At 32.9% G+C, this 13847-nt stretch overlaps 2 protein-coding genes across 2 annotated transcripts; both read left to right on the plus strand.

Annotated features, from left to right (window-relative positions):
• Positions 1-5124: 5124 nt before the first annotated feature.
• LOC115715069 (F-box/LRR-repeat protein 17) lies at positions 5125-9013 on the plus strand. Its single transcript, XM_030643862.2, has 11 exons — positions 5125-5877; positions 6309-6410; positions 6643-6787; positions 6889-7073; positions 7274-7378; positions 7528-7625; positions 7725-7945; positions 8028-8094; positions 8183-8268; positions 8431-8529; positions 8626-9013. The coding sequence occupies exons 1-11, from the start codon at positions 5225-5227 to the stop codon at positions 8689-8691; spliced, it is 1827 nt and encodes a 608-aa protein (XP_030499722.1). The 5' UTR covers positions 5125-5224; the 3' UTR covers positions 8692-9013.
• Positions 9014-11287: 2274 nt separating this feature from the next.
• On the plus strand, positions 11288-13443 carry LOC115714894 (NADH dehydrogenase [ubiquinone] 1 alpha subcomplex subunit 2). The gene is made up of 4 exons (XM_030643653.2): positions 11288-11470; positions 11709-11813; positions 12034-12140; positions 12943-13443. The coding sequence occupies exons 2-4, from the start codon at positions 11728-11730 to the stop codon at positions 13047-13049; spliced, it is 300 nt and encodes a 99-aa protein (XP_030499513.2). The 5' UTR covers positions 11288-11470; positions 11709-11727; the 3' UTR covers positions 13050-13443.
• Positions 13444-13847: the final 404 nt, after the last annotated feature.

A 13847-nucleotide genomic window follows, 5' to 3' on the forward strand; every position in this document is an offset into this window, starting at 1 on the left:
GATGTTAAGACAAGGGAAGCACATCCCTATGGGTAAGACCCGAGTCCCCCCTCTACATCTACAACACTTTGAAAGCTAAACAACATCCATTGTACACCAGAGCCAAGACGCCTGAATAGTATTAGTAACCCACGAGAAAACACTAAGATCTAAAAAAAGAGGAAGAAAAACAACACTCCAAAGTCAAAACACATGCTTGAGAATGACCACAACCAAGCAGAATCCTCGAAAACGAAATGGTGAGAGCCAAGAGAAGCCCCACCACCAGTGGCACCACTCTGCCCAAAAGGACAAAACCACCAAAAACCTCTGACCAACGGCAAGAACCATCTCAACAGAGACGGATAGCCTCTAGTAGCAGCAATCAGTCGCCTAAAAAACCAGGTGCCATGGAACCGGCCCCAAAGGGCGACACCCAACACCCACCTGACCCGCCAACACCGAAACCCAGCAAAAGGGGACTTCCTCCACAACACGCAGCATGTCGAGAGTAAGACTTTCGGGCGCCACCGACCCATATCTGGCCGACAGCACCCATAGGTGCAAAAGGAACCCTAGAAGACACTTAAAGAGAGGAAGAGATTTTAGGAAGAAAACCCTAACAAAATACTCACAACTATCGTAATTTAACAAAGTATTTATGTTTTGTTTTCAAAGAAGATAGTTTAATCAAAAGATAGTAACATTAGAGAATGTTTACCTAAATGACTTTGGTTCTTTATTAGAAGATGTTGCAAGTTTGTTTTTCAAATTTTCAAGAGTGTCCTTAATCCATGTACGATGAACGGTCAATATGGCTGCACATGGATTAGCAGTGCATGCTCTTCGGATGGATAAACAAATTATTTGTCTATATAACTATCTCTTTAGTAAAAATAATAAATAATTTTTTATTTTGTAATCTATTTATAGTTGTATTATGATTGTTATGAGATTGTTTTCATTTATAGTTGGTATGAGATTGATTTCTCGTTACTTTTTAGTTGTATTTTTATTTTTTGTTGAGCAAAGTATATTTTTATAATTTGAAAACATTACGAATGTATTTTTGTAATTAAAAATTTTAGGCCATAAAATTACAAATAGAAAATAAATGAATGGTATTTAATATTATTAAAGATATGCATTTTATATAAAATAAAAATGATTAAAATATGATGTGTTTATAAATTTTTGGAGTGCAACTAAAATTATTCTTATAAAAAATTAGGAGTAAATATAAAAATAAAAACTACAAAAAAGAGGCATAAATGTAATTATTTTTTTTTTTACAAAGTTTTTGAAAGAAATTTAACAAATACACTACTTCAAACACAATCTTAAATTGTGAATATACCATTTGTTGGAAGACATGAATAATAATGTAGTTGTTTGTAATGAGCTTTTTTTCAAAAAGAAATATCAATTGATTCGGTGACTCATTTGTTACCTAAAGTTGTTTAAGACTCCACATCACCTTACTATGTTGATTGCCTAATCCTCTATGGTTTCATTAATGGAATTCCCTTTCAAAACATTTAATTAAATAAAAACAAGAAATACAATAATAGAAAAGAAGAAACATTTCAAACCTCGATTGAGACAATTTTTATTTGTTGACTTAAGTTAAAAGATGGTTTACACAAACAAAATGAAAATGAAAAAACAAAACACTAGATCATAATTAAATACAGGGTAAATACTATTTTAGATTATGTATTTTATAAAAGTTAATGATCAAATTTTTTATATTTTTTAAAAAGCTAATTAGGATTTTTACCCCCGGAACTTTGACAAGTACCGAATCATACCCCTGAACTTTTAAGGTCGTTAAAAATGCCTCCTAAACTATTAAAATTTGTGACACACCATTGTAACATTATTTAATCAATCAAATATTACGTATATCTCCCACTTTGAATCAAACACTTTTATAGAGATCTTGCTTAGATGCATAAAGTAAAATGTCTTTCGACTTGAATTTTAACTTAGTATAGTTACCACAAAGTTTGTTGAAATTTTAGTTGTCGTAACATTGAACAACTATTTCTTTAACACAAACTGGTGTTAACACACATATCTTTGCTAGAGTTTACTTGAGACCTCATTATATCTCGCTTGTGCACCGTTAATGGCCATGTGCAACAATCATTTCATGGACTCTTTAGAGAATAACTCCCAATTGTGAACCCTGTGCTTTTGAGGTCAACTCTTACTAATTGTGTACCGTGTGTTTTTCATCAGTTTTATTTGAATCAGATTATTTTCCAACTATTATAAAACTAATTTGCAACTATATGCATAAAACATACCATGTATAACTATTATTTGTTGGTACCCGTCAACTGAAATTCCTGCATAATATATAAACTATTATAAAACGATAATGCAACTATAAGGCAACCACAACAAATAATAAACGGACTTATACGTAACATGTTGTCCCTTAATTCGAATTTGCTCTTCTTATTGTGTTTTTAAAAAACTGAATTGCACATTGTAAACCAGCAATCAACCAAAATGCAACTGTATATAATGCAAATATATTATTCATGAGTTTTTTTAAAAAAAAAAAATTCACATCATACCTTGTTTTGGATTTGAGGGGAGCTCAAGATTTGTTTGTTACACATGTACATTGCATGAATCTGGATTTCAATATTAGAGGGAGTTGTTTTAAACGAGTAAAACCAAAAACAAATGTTTAATTTCAGTTTCTTCCCAGTTTTTGGTTTTTTTTTTTCGTAATTTTCTGTTTAGGTCATTGCAGTTTTTATTTTCCAGTTGATTTTTGCCAGAATTGATGGTTGCATTACCCTCGTTTTGGTTTCATTCTAGTTGGGTTGCTGATTTGAACGATGGAGGTATGTTCATCTTCATTGCTCATTCCGTATGACTTAAGGTTTAGACCATGTGGTATTTTTGTAAATATTTGGATATGGGCTGTATAAATGTTTAATGGGCCGGCCCATAGTAATTTTTTAATTTTTTTCCTTTTATTTTTTTAATATACAATAAATATTAAACATATTTTTTGGTATAAAATAATTTAACAGTCTTTTAATTCAAATATTTTTTTTTTCTAAAAGTTAAGTTGTACAAACTTTAGCTTTTAGCTGTAACTTCTCCATTAATTCTTTAGGGTAAATAGTGACATAAGTACCCAAAGTTTTGAGTTTGTAAGCGGCATAAATCCAATGATTTTTTTTGGTGGCATAAGTACCCAATGTTTGTAACACTGTATTTTTTCTCTATTTTCGTCAGTACAGACTCTGTTTTAAATTTATTAAAAAAAGATTTGGAAGTAACTGATACTACATATTTTTCGTCCAGAACAAATAATCTAAAATTTGGATCTTATATATGTCCTGTTTAAGACAATAACATAGTCTGTACTGATGAAACTGGAAGAAAATTACAGTTTTATAAACATTGGGTACTTATGCCACTAAAAAAAATTATTAGGTTTATGCTACTTACAAACCTAAAACTTTGGGTACTTATGCCACTATTTACCCAATTTTTTAATAAGATATCTTTCAACAGGTTACCAAACATTCTTTCAACACAACTTTTTTAAAAAATAACTTTTAACTTTTTCAAAAATTGTGTCAAACAAACCTTTAATGTATCTCACAAAATTTAAACATTAGTTTAAAAGTGAACATCTTTTTTTGTATATATAAAAAAAGGTTTATAAATATTGCAACCAATTTTTCACATTGGCAAAAAATTGAATGAAATTTGACAAAAATTCTTAAATCCGACAATTTAAAAAATCCACAACAAAAATTCTAGTTTGCTTTATAATTATAATTTGTACAGTCGTGCCTATTAGTTAGGCCTCTAGTAGTTGAACTCTTCATGAATCATAATAGGATGTCTTATTTATTGATGGGCCAAAATTACTATTATTTACAATACAATACAATAAACAATATTAATAATATACATATAGCCAGTAGAGTGATGAAGTACTAGAATAATAGAGTTATTATTAAAAGGAAAATATTAATATTCATTAATTTTTGTACAGTAACAACGGTAATATTATGGTATTGATGAGTGTGTGGCAATAGTGTATCACGTGATTTTGTATATTATATAATATGGAAAATATATATTGTATGTATGGAAAATGAGATGTTAACGTTAGGCATGGCTGGCATGGCAGTGGCAATTACAATTCTTTTTTTTTTTTTAATTACAATTCTTTTTAATTATATATTAACCATACAATTAACACAAAATTAAAAATAACTCAAAATCTATACCTATGCCGCCGGCCATCCTTAATTACTTATTTTGTAATTTAATTACTATGTCCTAACACTAACAAAACAAAGTTATATTCCATTTTGTTTTCTTTAAATATTTATCATTCAAATTGTAAGAAAAACATAATGTATATTATTTGGCTTAATTTCCCATCATCATTAATTTCAAAACCTAATGATGATTTGATTTTGAAGATAGAACATAATAAATTGCTCTAATTGTGGTGATTTGGATTTGGAGCACTTTCACCAAATCTCACCACCCTTTCTTTCTAATCTACCTACCAAATATATATAATTAAAACACACCATTAATTAATTTATTATTAAAATTGAAACATCACCAATTACATATTTAACCTTTTTTTCTTTCTTATATCTACTAATAAAATAAAATTCCTCAGAGTAAAAGCACATTAAAATAATACAAAATCTCTATGTACAATAATTTTAATTTCATTACAAGATATTATTACCTTCTCAGAAAAACTAACATGTAAAAAAAGAATTTCAAGTGGCCAACAATAAATACACAATTCTATTTATATTATTTATATTTATGTTCAAATAAAATATACCAAAATAGCACTTTCCATAAATTACAAATCTCTGAACCATAGTTTCTCTCTCTTTTTTCGAGTGATAAAAAAATTCAACAACAATAAAGGCTGGAAAATATTTACTTAAATTGAAGAAGAATAATAAAAAAAACGTTTATATATACAATTTTACAACCAAACCCAAGTAGAGTACACAGCAACAGATATAAAAACAGGGACATTTTGGTAATTTGACAGGCTTTTCATTTTCTTTTTTATTGTTTAAAAGCAGCGCGCGAAAAATTGGACATCTCCCGCGTTATATTAACATTCCCACGCTCTCTATTTTATTTGGCTTTCCCACACTCATTTCACTCCCGCTCTAACTTTCTCTCTCTAAAACCTCTCTCTCTTTCTCTCTCTATACCCATGCACCAATATCGCAGCCGCCAGCCCCATTTTCCGGCAGCCGGAGAATCCGTCGCCGCCTACACACCATCCTTGAGCGAGCAGAAGCGTGGAAAGAAGCGAGGGAGTTACAGCTGTGGCCGTTGTGGTCTTCCAAAGAAAGGTCACTCCTGCCACGTCAGCAGCGGCGGAGGTGGAGGAGGAGGCGATACTACGCCTACTGAATCTACCGGCGATGTATCTGCCGAGTACTCTCTCTCTACTAATAGACATCCGCCGCCGCCACGTCAGCCCTACTCCCAACTACGTAGAGCGTTGTCGTTTGATGATGTTGATAATGGTGGTGGCGGCGGCGGCGGCGACGGTGGTGGTCGGTTTGAGCAAGCGGAGAGCGATGATGATGAGTTTGTTGATCCGATGATGGAGATGGATGCTGATCTGGTTTCTGGTGGCTTACCGGTGAGTTGCTTGTGGGAGGTGCTGAGAAGGTTGCCGCCGGCGGGGTTGCTTTCGGCGGCGAAGGTTTGTAAGGGTTGGAGAGAGATGACTAAGAAGTTATGGAAGGCGGCGGAAGTTTTGAAACTTAGGGTTCCGTCGAGAGCTCAGGTTGGATTGGTTGGATCAATGTTGCACAAGTGCCCTGGGCTTGTCAATCTCTCTTTGAGAATGGAAAGGTATACGATTTTAATACGGGGGTTGATTTTGTCAGATCTGGATTTTTTTGGATGGTTTCAGTGTTGAGATGAACTTTGAAGATTAAGTTGAATGATTTAAGATAGTAAACACAAACTGAACAATTTAAGAAAAATGAAAGAAAAGAATTCAACAAGTAAAGGACAAACAATAAACTTAACCAAGCAGGAACTTCACTTGCATAGACAACGGTTATAAATGACCTCACAATGCTCGATCTATACAGAAATGATTATATGCACCGTTTGATCTAAATTCTTAATCAAATAAACTAGTCATTGGTGAAAGCTCATGGCTTTGTGCTTGATCATCGTCAAGTTGGTGAAATTTCTATGTTGCACTATCAGAGATTCATTGATAGTTCAAAGTTTTTCTTTTGATATTAACTGTGGTTTCTTTCGGTTTGGTGTAGTGATCTGGATGCGACGATGCTGGCCTGTGTTGCATTTTCATGCCCAAATCTTGAATACATGGAGATCTCTACTTCTGATGCTGCCGTCAATCGTATCACTGGGTAAATTTCTGATCTTTCCTATCCTGTTTTTGGCTCAAGCTAAGGTTGCAATTGTAAGTAGATGATAGTGCTTAGGATTTATGTTATATCTAAACAAATTAGCTAATTATTTTCTTTTATGCTAGATTTGGTAGTAACTCCTGTTGATTTGTGTTCCTATCTAATGGAAAGTTACTCTCGTGCTATGAGAATAATATTGGTTCATTATCTTTCTTTGTGATTTGAAATGCAGTGATGAGTTAGGCCGTTTTATTGCTGATCGACGAATGCTGAAAAGTCTTAAGGTTGAGGGGTGTTCCAATCTTGGTGGTTTTGTTCTTAGTTCACCATGTCTTACTACTCTTTGGCTTTCAGATCTTTGCTCTCTGTCTAAGATGGTGATCATCCACATTTTTAGTCTCTTATTTTTGTGGATCTTTTATATATAAAAAAGTAATTCTTAGTGTTATTAGTTACTTATCCATTTGTTTTGGCACAGGTTTTTAATTGTCCAAGTCTTAAAGAGATTTCTTTGGAATTTTCTCGCCAAGAAAATGATAATACCGACCTTATTAGCATGGCTGAATCTCTGGGAAGGGGTTGTCCAAGGTTGCAAAACATTCACATTGCTTCTATCCGGTTATCTCATCCAGTCGTACTTGCCCTTACAGCCGCCCACTTAAGGTTGGTAGACTGTGCTTTTTTTCTTTTCCTCAAGCTTTGTAAACGTTTGACTTATCACGTGTAATGCTAGTTCCATTTTTTGACCATAAACTGATGTGCAATTATCACGGCTTAAGATAATTGAAAACAAAAATCAGTTTCTAACTATGAATAAAAATATGCGAAGAGGCTAATAGTATGGTTTGGTTCTCCATATGCAGGGGCTTAAGAATGCTTTCTCTTGTTCTTGGTTCTGAAATCACTGATGCTTCAGTTGCTGCCATTGCTGAAAGTTACCCAAATTTAGAGCTGCTTGATCTTAGTGGGTATGTTTCCAATTCCATTTGCATTATAAAGGTGATTGTGAATTTAACTCATGCAATGGTTGCGAACTCAAATGAGTATGAAATTCATAATGACATCTTTTTCCTTTAATGTTTTCTAACGCAATATTTTGTGTCCTATCTGAGTTCAGGTCTGGTATCAGTGATAATGGGATTGGAATGATCTGCAATGTGTTCCCAGACACTCTTACGAGGTTCCTTGTCGCTCTTTGTCCAAACATTACTTCAAGTAATTGCCTTGTCTTTGCTCTAAGATAATGAATAGAAATTTTGTTTTGCCCTTTGTCTTTTCAAACCTTATTTTATTAATGTTTGTTAATATTGGCAGGTGGTATTCAATTTGCCACAGCACAGTTGCCCTTCCTCGAACTCATGGACTGTGGCATGGTCATATGTGATCCCAACTCTTCAGATCCTACAACAGATGAAAATAGTGATTGTGAAGTGCAGAAAACATGCAATGCCACAGTCTCACATATTTACCAGAATCTGATCATTAAACATAGCCGTTTAAAAAAACTAAGCTTGTGGGGTTGTTCTGGCTTGAACGTGAGTTTCTAAAACTTAGCAAGAAAGCTGTTTTTACTTGTATACGGTTCTTTGGATCTTAAGTTTCAGAATCCAATTGCAGGCTTTGTATCTAAACTGTCCAGAACTCATTGATCTGAATCTGAACTCTTGTACAAATTTGCAGCCAGGTACTCTATTTTATTTTATCATCTTAGCCTTTGTGAATTAATCTGGCTTTATCAGTTAGTTGATATTAATTCCTGCGTCCATTTACAGAGAAATTGTCACTTCAGTGCCCCAAATTAGAATGTGTGCATGCAACTGGTTGCAAGACTTTGCTAGTTGGAACTGTTCAGACTCAGGTAAATACACATTTTACAAACAAATCTATCCCGTTTAAATCCCAACAAAAATTCAAACCATGTTTTATTCATACATGTGTATATATAGTTTCATTTTGTTTTCAGTCTATGCTGCAATATCAAGTTTTCTAACACTGTTTATTTTTAAAAAAATGATAATAGGTAAATAACCGTACTGAAACATTTGGAAATGTTATACTGTCCAAACGATTTGGTGATGGCTCAAAGAGGATTCGGGTTCCTCTCTTTCTCAATGCACAGGTATTTTTTTTTTTGGTTTTGTATTTACATCATGTGTTTACACTTTGAAAGTGTATAATCTTTACTTACATCAGTTTGACATTGTTTTCTTGGCAGTCATATGATGATGATTCAAAGCGAAGAAGGGTTGAAAGGCGAAAATGCAATGTTATTGTAAGCTAAGCTGATTAACATATCCTCTCTTCTGAACATTTTTGCCGTATAACATGGCAGAGGCTGTTTCTGTTGTTTCTTTACTCATTATTATTTTCTCCAAGGCCATGAGCAGACTGCAGTAGTTTTATATATAAATATATATATAATTATATATATATATTAAAACAGAAAAGAAAAGAAAAAATGAGGGGTTGGTTGGTGCCTGCCTTGTAGAATATCATTGAACCCCAACCCCAAACCATATTGAAACTTTGGTGGGAACTCTTTGATTATATATATATCTCATGATTCTAATTCTAATAAAGATATGTATTCCTTACTACTGCTATATCACTATGTTGCACTACTCTTTTCTTTCTTCAATTTGTCAATTATGATCTTAGAGTCGAATTTAGACTACAAATATATCATCAATGAAATAGTATTTGAAAATACTTTAAATGCATTATATTGATTTTGTTATGCTTATTTATTCATTCAATGCTCCATTGATTATCCTTTGTTAAATTAGACATTCCTAAAAAAGTTGTTATTTGACTAAGTCTTCCATTCCATCAAATAAGAAACCTATTTGTTGAGTCTTTTGAAGTGCCCTTTTTAAAAATTTGACCTTATGTAGTTTAAAAAACTAGGGTTACCATCTAATTTGGACAGCCAACAATTTCTATTACTATGACAAATGAAAATAAGGAATATGATCTATTATAAAATATAGTTCATTATTTATACACTGCCACTTATAGATGGTGCTATGCACTAATAGTAATATACAAAAAAATGAGGTTTTGATAATCTATTTTAAATAAAAGAGTAGAATAGTAATATACAAAAAAATGAGGTTTTGATAATTTATTTTAAATGAAAGAGTAGAGAAGTTGATAGGAGTGTTCTTAGGATATAATTTTTTAAACATTTATTTTATATTTTTAATTAAACAAGTAAAAATACTTTTAAAATTATATTTTCACTTGATCGAAGCTTCCATGGTTCAGACGATTCCCTCCTTGCCGCTCTTCCTATATGCAAATAAGAAAGATGACGAAGCAAAAGAGATTTGAGTGATGAGATCCGTGAGGAAAAATGATGTAACCATAAAACGAATATTATAGTTGTTTTGTACACTATACAATCATAATTGTGGCACAATAAAAATTCATTATGATTAATTTGAAAATTTTATAATTTCATATTGATTTTTTGTTATGGAGGTTAAAGGATTAGACATCTCAAAGAAAAAAGAAATAGAATTCTAATTAGTAAGTTATTTATCTATCCGAAAAACATACACAACTAATAGCTTTATTGGCGGTTTAGTTTACCCCTAAATCCTCTAAGGACATTCAAAAGCATTTTGCTCAAACCCATTTGGATGATTTTCTTCCAACTTTGTCAAAAATAAATCATGCTATTATTTAAACTAATTACAAAAGAAAATGAAAAGAAAAATATCAAATAAAAATACCAAATCATCTTCACTTTTTTACATAATTAAACATAAATAAAGTTATTTTAGGTTCAATAGTAATGACATGTACAATAATATATTTCTGAAAATTCGAACAAATTATGAATAATAAAAGGGAAATTTGATTTTTTTATGCATGTTTTAAGGCATAATTGGTTAGGAGAACAAAAAGTATGGGTAACTTTTAAAATAGGACCATTTTACGTAAATTCCAAAAATACCCCTCTCAAAATCCCAAACCATTTCTCTCTCCTTTCTTCAAACTCACTCTGTCTCTTTGCCTCTTCGCCCGAAACCCCATCGCAGGAAACCCACCAACCATTCCGACCGTCACCACGCACACCGGACTTTGACGAAGACTGCCCACACTGTCCATGCCGGCCGCCCACACCCGACCACCCCCACCGTCCACGCAGGCTGCCCACACCCGACTGCCCCAACCCTCATTTTTTTTTGTTCAATTTTTTCCTTCAATTTTTGATGCTTAAATTTATGAAATAGATTAATATGTTGCAATTTTGTGTGAAATCTGTTAGTTAGGGTTAGATTTAGGAAGAGATCTGTTAGTTAATAGGGTTGACAATGGTATGAGTTTTTTGTCGAATGTCGATTTTTTTTTGGGTTTTTCAGGGGTCGGGTCCGATGGGGCCTGATGCCATCCGATGGGCACACAAAGCACTTAAATTCTAGGTTTTTAAGGTCGGGTCCGATGCCGTCCGATGGGCCTATCGGACCCGACCTTAAAAACTCAAAAATTTAAGTAGTTTTTGTGTGCAATCGGACGACATCGGGCCCATCGGACCCGAACTTGAAATCCCAAAAATTTAAGTGTGGGATTCGCGAGACACAGAGAGAAAGAGAGGAAGAGGGGAAAGAGAGAGGAGTTTGAATGAGGGGGGTATTTGGGAATCAACAAAATATTGTCCCATCTTACCAATATAGGGTATCTAGGGTTTAAGGGAAAATTTTCCATGTAAGTATAAAATTTCAAATTTCCCTAAGAAGAAGAGGGAAATTATTGCCTTTATTGTTTTTCTTTTCTAAATTACGATCAAATCAATTACAAAAAATAAATAAAAATATATATGGGTAGTTTTAATAAAAGAGTGGGTATGTTGGTATTGTTTGAGTTAGGCCCAATAGAAGAAGCCCAAGCCCAATTATAAACCAAAGTCACAGCACAACTTGTTCTTATTCTTCTCTCTCTCTCTCTCTATCGTTAATTCGGTACCCTAGAAATACTATCAACCTCGTTCACCATCTGATCGGAGATCGGAGATCGGAGAGGAGGAATTCCGTTTCACTCACAACTCACAAAAGGTACTGTTTTGTTAGTCTGGTTTAAACTTTGAGGCTTTTGAGCTTTGAGGCTGCTAATGAAGATTAAATACACCTTTATTGTCTGGTTGTTTGATTTGAGTTTTCTCTAAAGTGATTCTTTCTGTTTTGTTTTATTTTGTATAGAGAGATATTCTCACTGTGAAATTCATTCATGCTCTCTGTTTATTAGAATTATTTTTGTTGATCTGGTCTGGTTGATAATATTCCATGTCTTCAGAATCAGAGCAAAAACAAAAATGGCATGGAGAGGACAATTATCAAAGAATTTGAAGGAGCTTAGGGTTCTGTTCTGCCAATCGTCCCCTGCGAGCTCTGCCACCAGGTCTTCATTCTTTTCTCATTTCTTACTTTAATGTGTAATATTATTTGACTTTTGTACCCATTTAGGCTGATTCATAGTAATTTAAACTACAAGAACTTTCATCCATGGCCACATTGAATTTTGAGTAGTGGATCATATTAAATTACTAAAAAATCATATAAAAATTTGTAGAACTTTTGTTAATGACTTAGAGAAATGGTTTGTGCTCTTTTTTTGGCAGAGCATTTGTAGAGAAAAACTACCAGGATTTGAAAGCATTGAACCCCAAGCTTCCATTCTTGATCCGGGAGTGCAGGGGAGTTGAACCCCAATTATGGGCAAGATATGGTATTTTCTATGCTTCTCTTGGTCTTTTTAGTTTATTCCATGGATTTCAAACTAAAGTTTTTCTTTTAGATTTGGTGAACTTAGCCAGAAAATTCTGACATTTTAATATAAAAATGTGTGTGGTTGAGCCAAAAAGGATATAAATCTGATAATGTTTTGATACTGAAAATTATAGGTATCTTATTGAATTGGAAAGTTTTATACTTGATAATATCTGGTAGCAATCCTAAAATGATATAATGGAATTGGGAATTACAGGAAGAGAAAGTCCTTGGTTTATTAGAATTACAGTGGGAGAAATAGGCATCCTAAGATATTCTAGACTATTACACTGTTCTTTTCTTTCCAAAAAATGCTTTGAATTTTGAAATTAATTCATTGAATCTGCTAAATGTTGCATGTATGAGGAAATTTTCTTAGCTCTTACTTTTGAAGCTGTGACGCAGCCGCTGTAGGAGGCAGATTTTATTATGTTTTGTTGTTTTTATTTAAAACTAGGGTTACCACATGCAACCCAACACCAAGACCTGGAGATTCATCAATTTGTTTTATTCATTTTCATTTGGAAACCAGTGGTAAATTGTGATAATTGCTGTTCTTGAAGTTACAGACCACCTTAAAGTTATCTCTTTAACACGACCTTTTAAGCTAAGGATTTGTTGATTAAAAGCTATGCTGCTCTTGCTAGCATAAGCATGAACATGAACATACATTGTAGTTTATTTTCTAGTTCTTTAGTAAATTCTAATGGGAATACTGAACATAATCATCATATAATCTGTGTCATTTGGTTTCTGAGCAGACATGGGTGTAGAGAGGGGTGTGCGTTTAGAAGGTCTAAGCGAGCCACAGATCTTAAAGGCACTTGAAGACCTTGCGAAAGCAGGGGCAGCTACGACTAAAGCTTGATTCAATTATTAATGCAATCGGAAAAAATGTTAAAAAATGAAATAAAATCTTTCTCATGGAAAACATTTCCGAAGAATACTTGTCTTTATTTTTTGTTTTGGGTTCGATAGCAAAGCCTCTCTTTTGAGAATGACTTTCAGCCAAATGATCATAAGCTTGATCAATTAATTGTTAATGGAATCAGAGAAGAATGTTGGAGTTGAGGAATGAAATAAAATCTTTCTCATGGAAAACTTTTCCATTCCATTTAATACTTGTCTATTTGAGAATGACTGTTTTAGTATGGTACCACATTTTTTGTAATTTGAACAATATTACAAGGATCAAGATATGTACTTTTTGGTGCAAAACTAAAGCACTTTTGATGTGATAAAAGCACAGCTTTCTGTTTAAATTTAGAGAACGTAGTTTCAATTGTTGATGAGTTTGTGACCATCAAACCATTATGTAGGAGGAGCCACTTTTTAACCATAGTAAAGCAATTTAATTTTCATCAAAACAAAACTTTGAATTTCCACCTCCATTACTCTTAATAAATTTTGAACATTTGGGATTTTTTTTTTATTAATTGGTAAAGTAGAGAAGAAAGAATATTTCATTTTCTGGAGTAAATCTTCCTTACATTAGGCCTTCAAAGAAAGTAAAAATGTGGAATTTAACTAGAAATTTCAAACAAAAATACCAAATCATCTTTCCCTTTTTACATATTTAAATATATAAACAAAATTCTACCCAAAATTATTTAAACTATTCACATTATCATGTGTAATTTATTGGTGTACATATCTTATTTTAAAG

This window comes from Cannabis sativa, chromosome 4, assembly GCF_029168945.1.
Source record: "Cannabis sativa cultivar Pink pepper isolate KNU-18-1 chromosome 4, ASM2916894v1, whole genome shotgun sequence".
NCBI classification, from domain to species: Eukaryota; Viridiplantae; Streptophyta; class Magnoliopsida; order Rosales; family Cannabaceae; genus Cannabis; species Cannabis sativa.

Excerpts from the sequence above, each read along its gene's own strand:
- LOC115714894 (XM_030643653.2), top strand. The coding sequence starts at position 11,728 with ATGGCATGGAGAGGACAATTATCAAAGAATTTGAAGGAGCTTAGGGTT. Across the intron at positions 11,814-12,033 it reads CCTGCGAGCTCTGCCACCAG|AGCATTTGTAGAGAAAAACT; the intron begins GTCTTCATTCTT and ends TTTTTTTGGCAG. Across the intron at positions 12,141-12,942 it reads CCAATTATGGGCAAGATATG|ACATGGGTGTAGAGAGGGGT; the intron begins GTATTTTCTATG and ends GTTTCTGAGCAG.
- LOC115715069 (XM_030643862.2), top strand. The coding sequence starts at position 5,225 with ATGCACCAATATCGCAGCCGCCAGCCCCATTTTCCGGCAGCCGGAGAA. Across the intron at positions 6,788-6,888 it reads TTTGCTCTCTGTCTAAGATG|GTTTTTAATTGTCCAAGTCT; the intron begins GTGATCATCCAC and ends GTTTTGGCACAG. Across the intron at positions 7,074-7,273 it reads CTTACAGCCGCCCACTTAAG|GGGCTTAAGAATGCTTTCTC; the intron begins GTTGGTAGACTG and ends CTCCATATGCAG.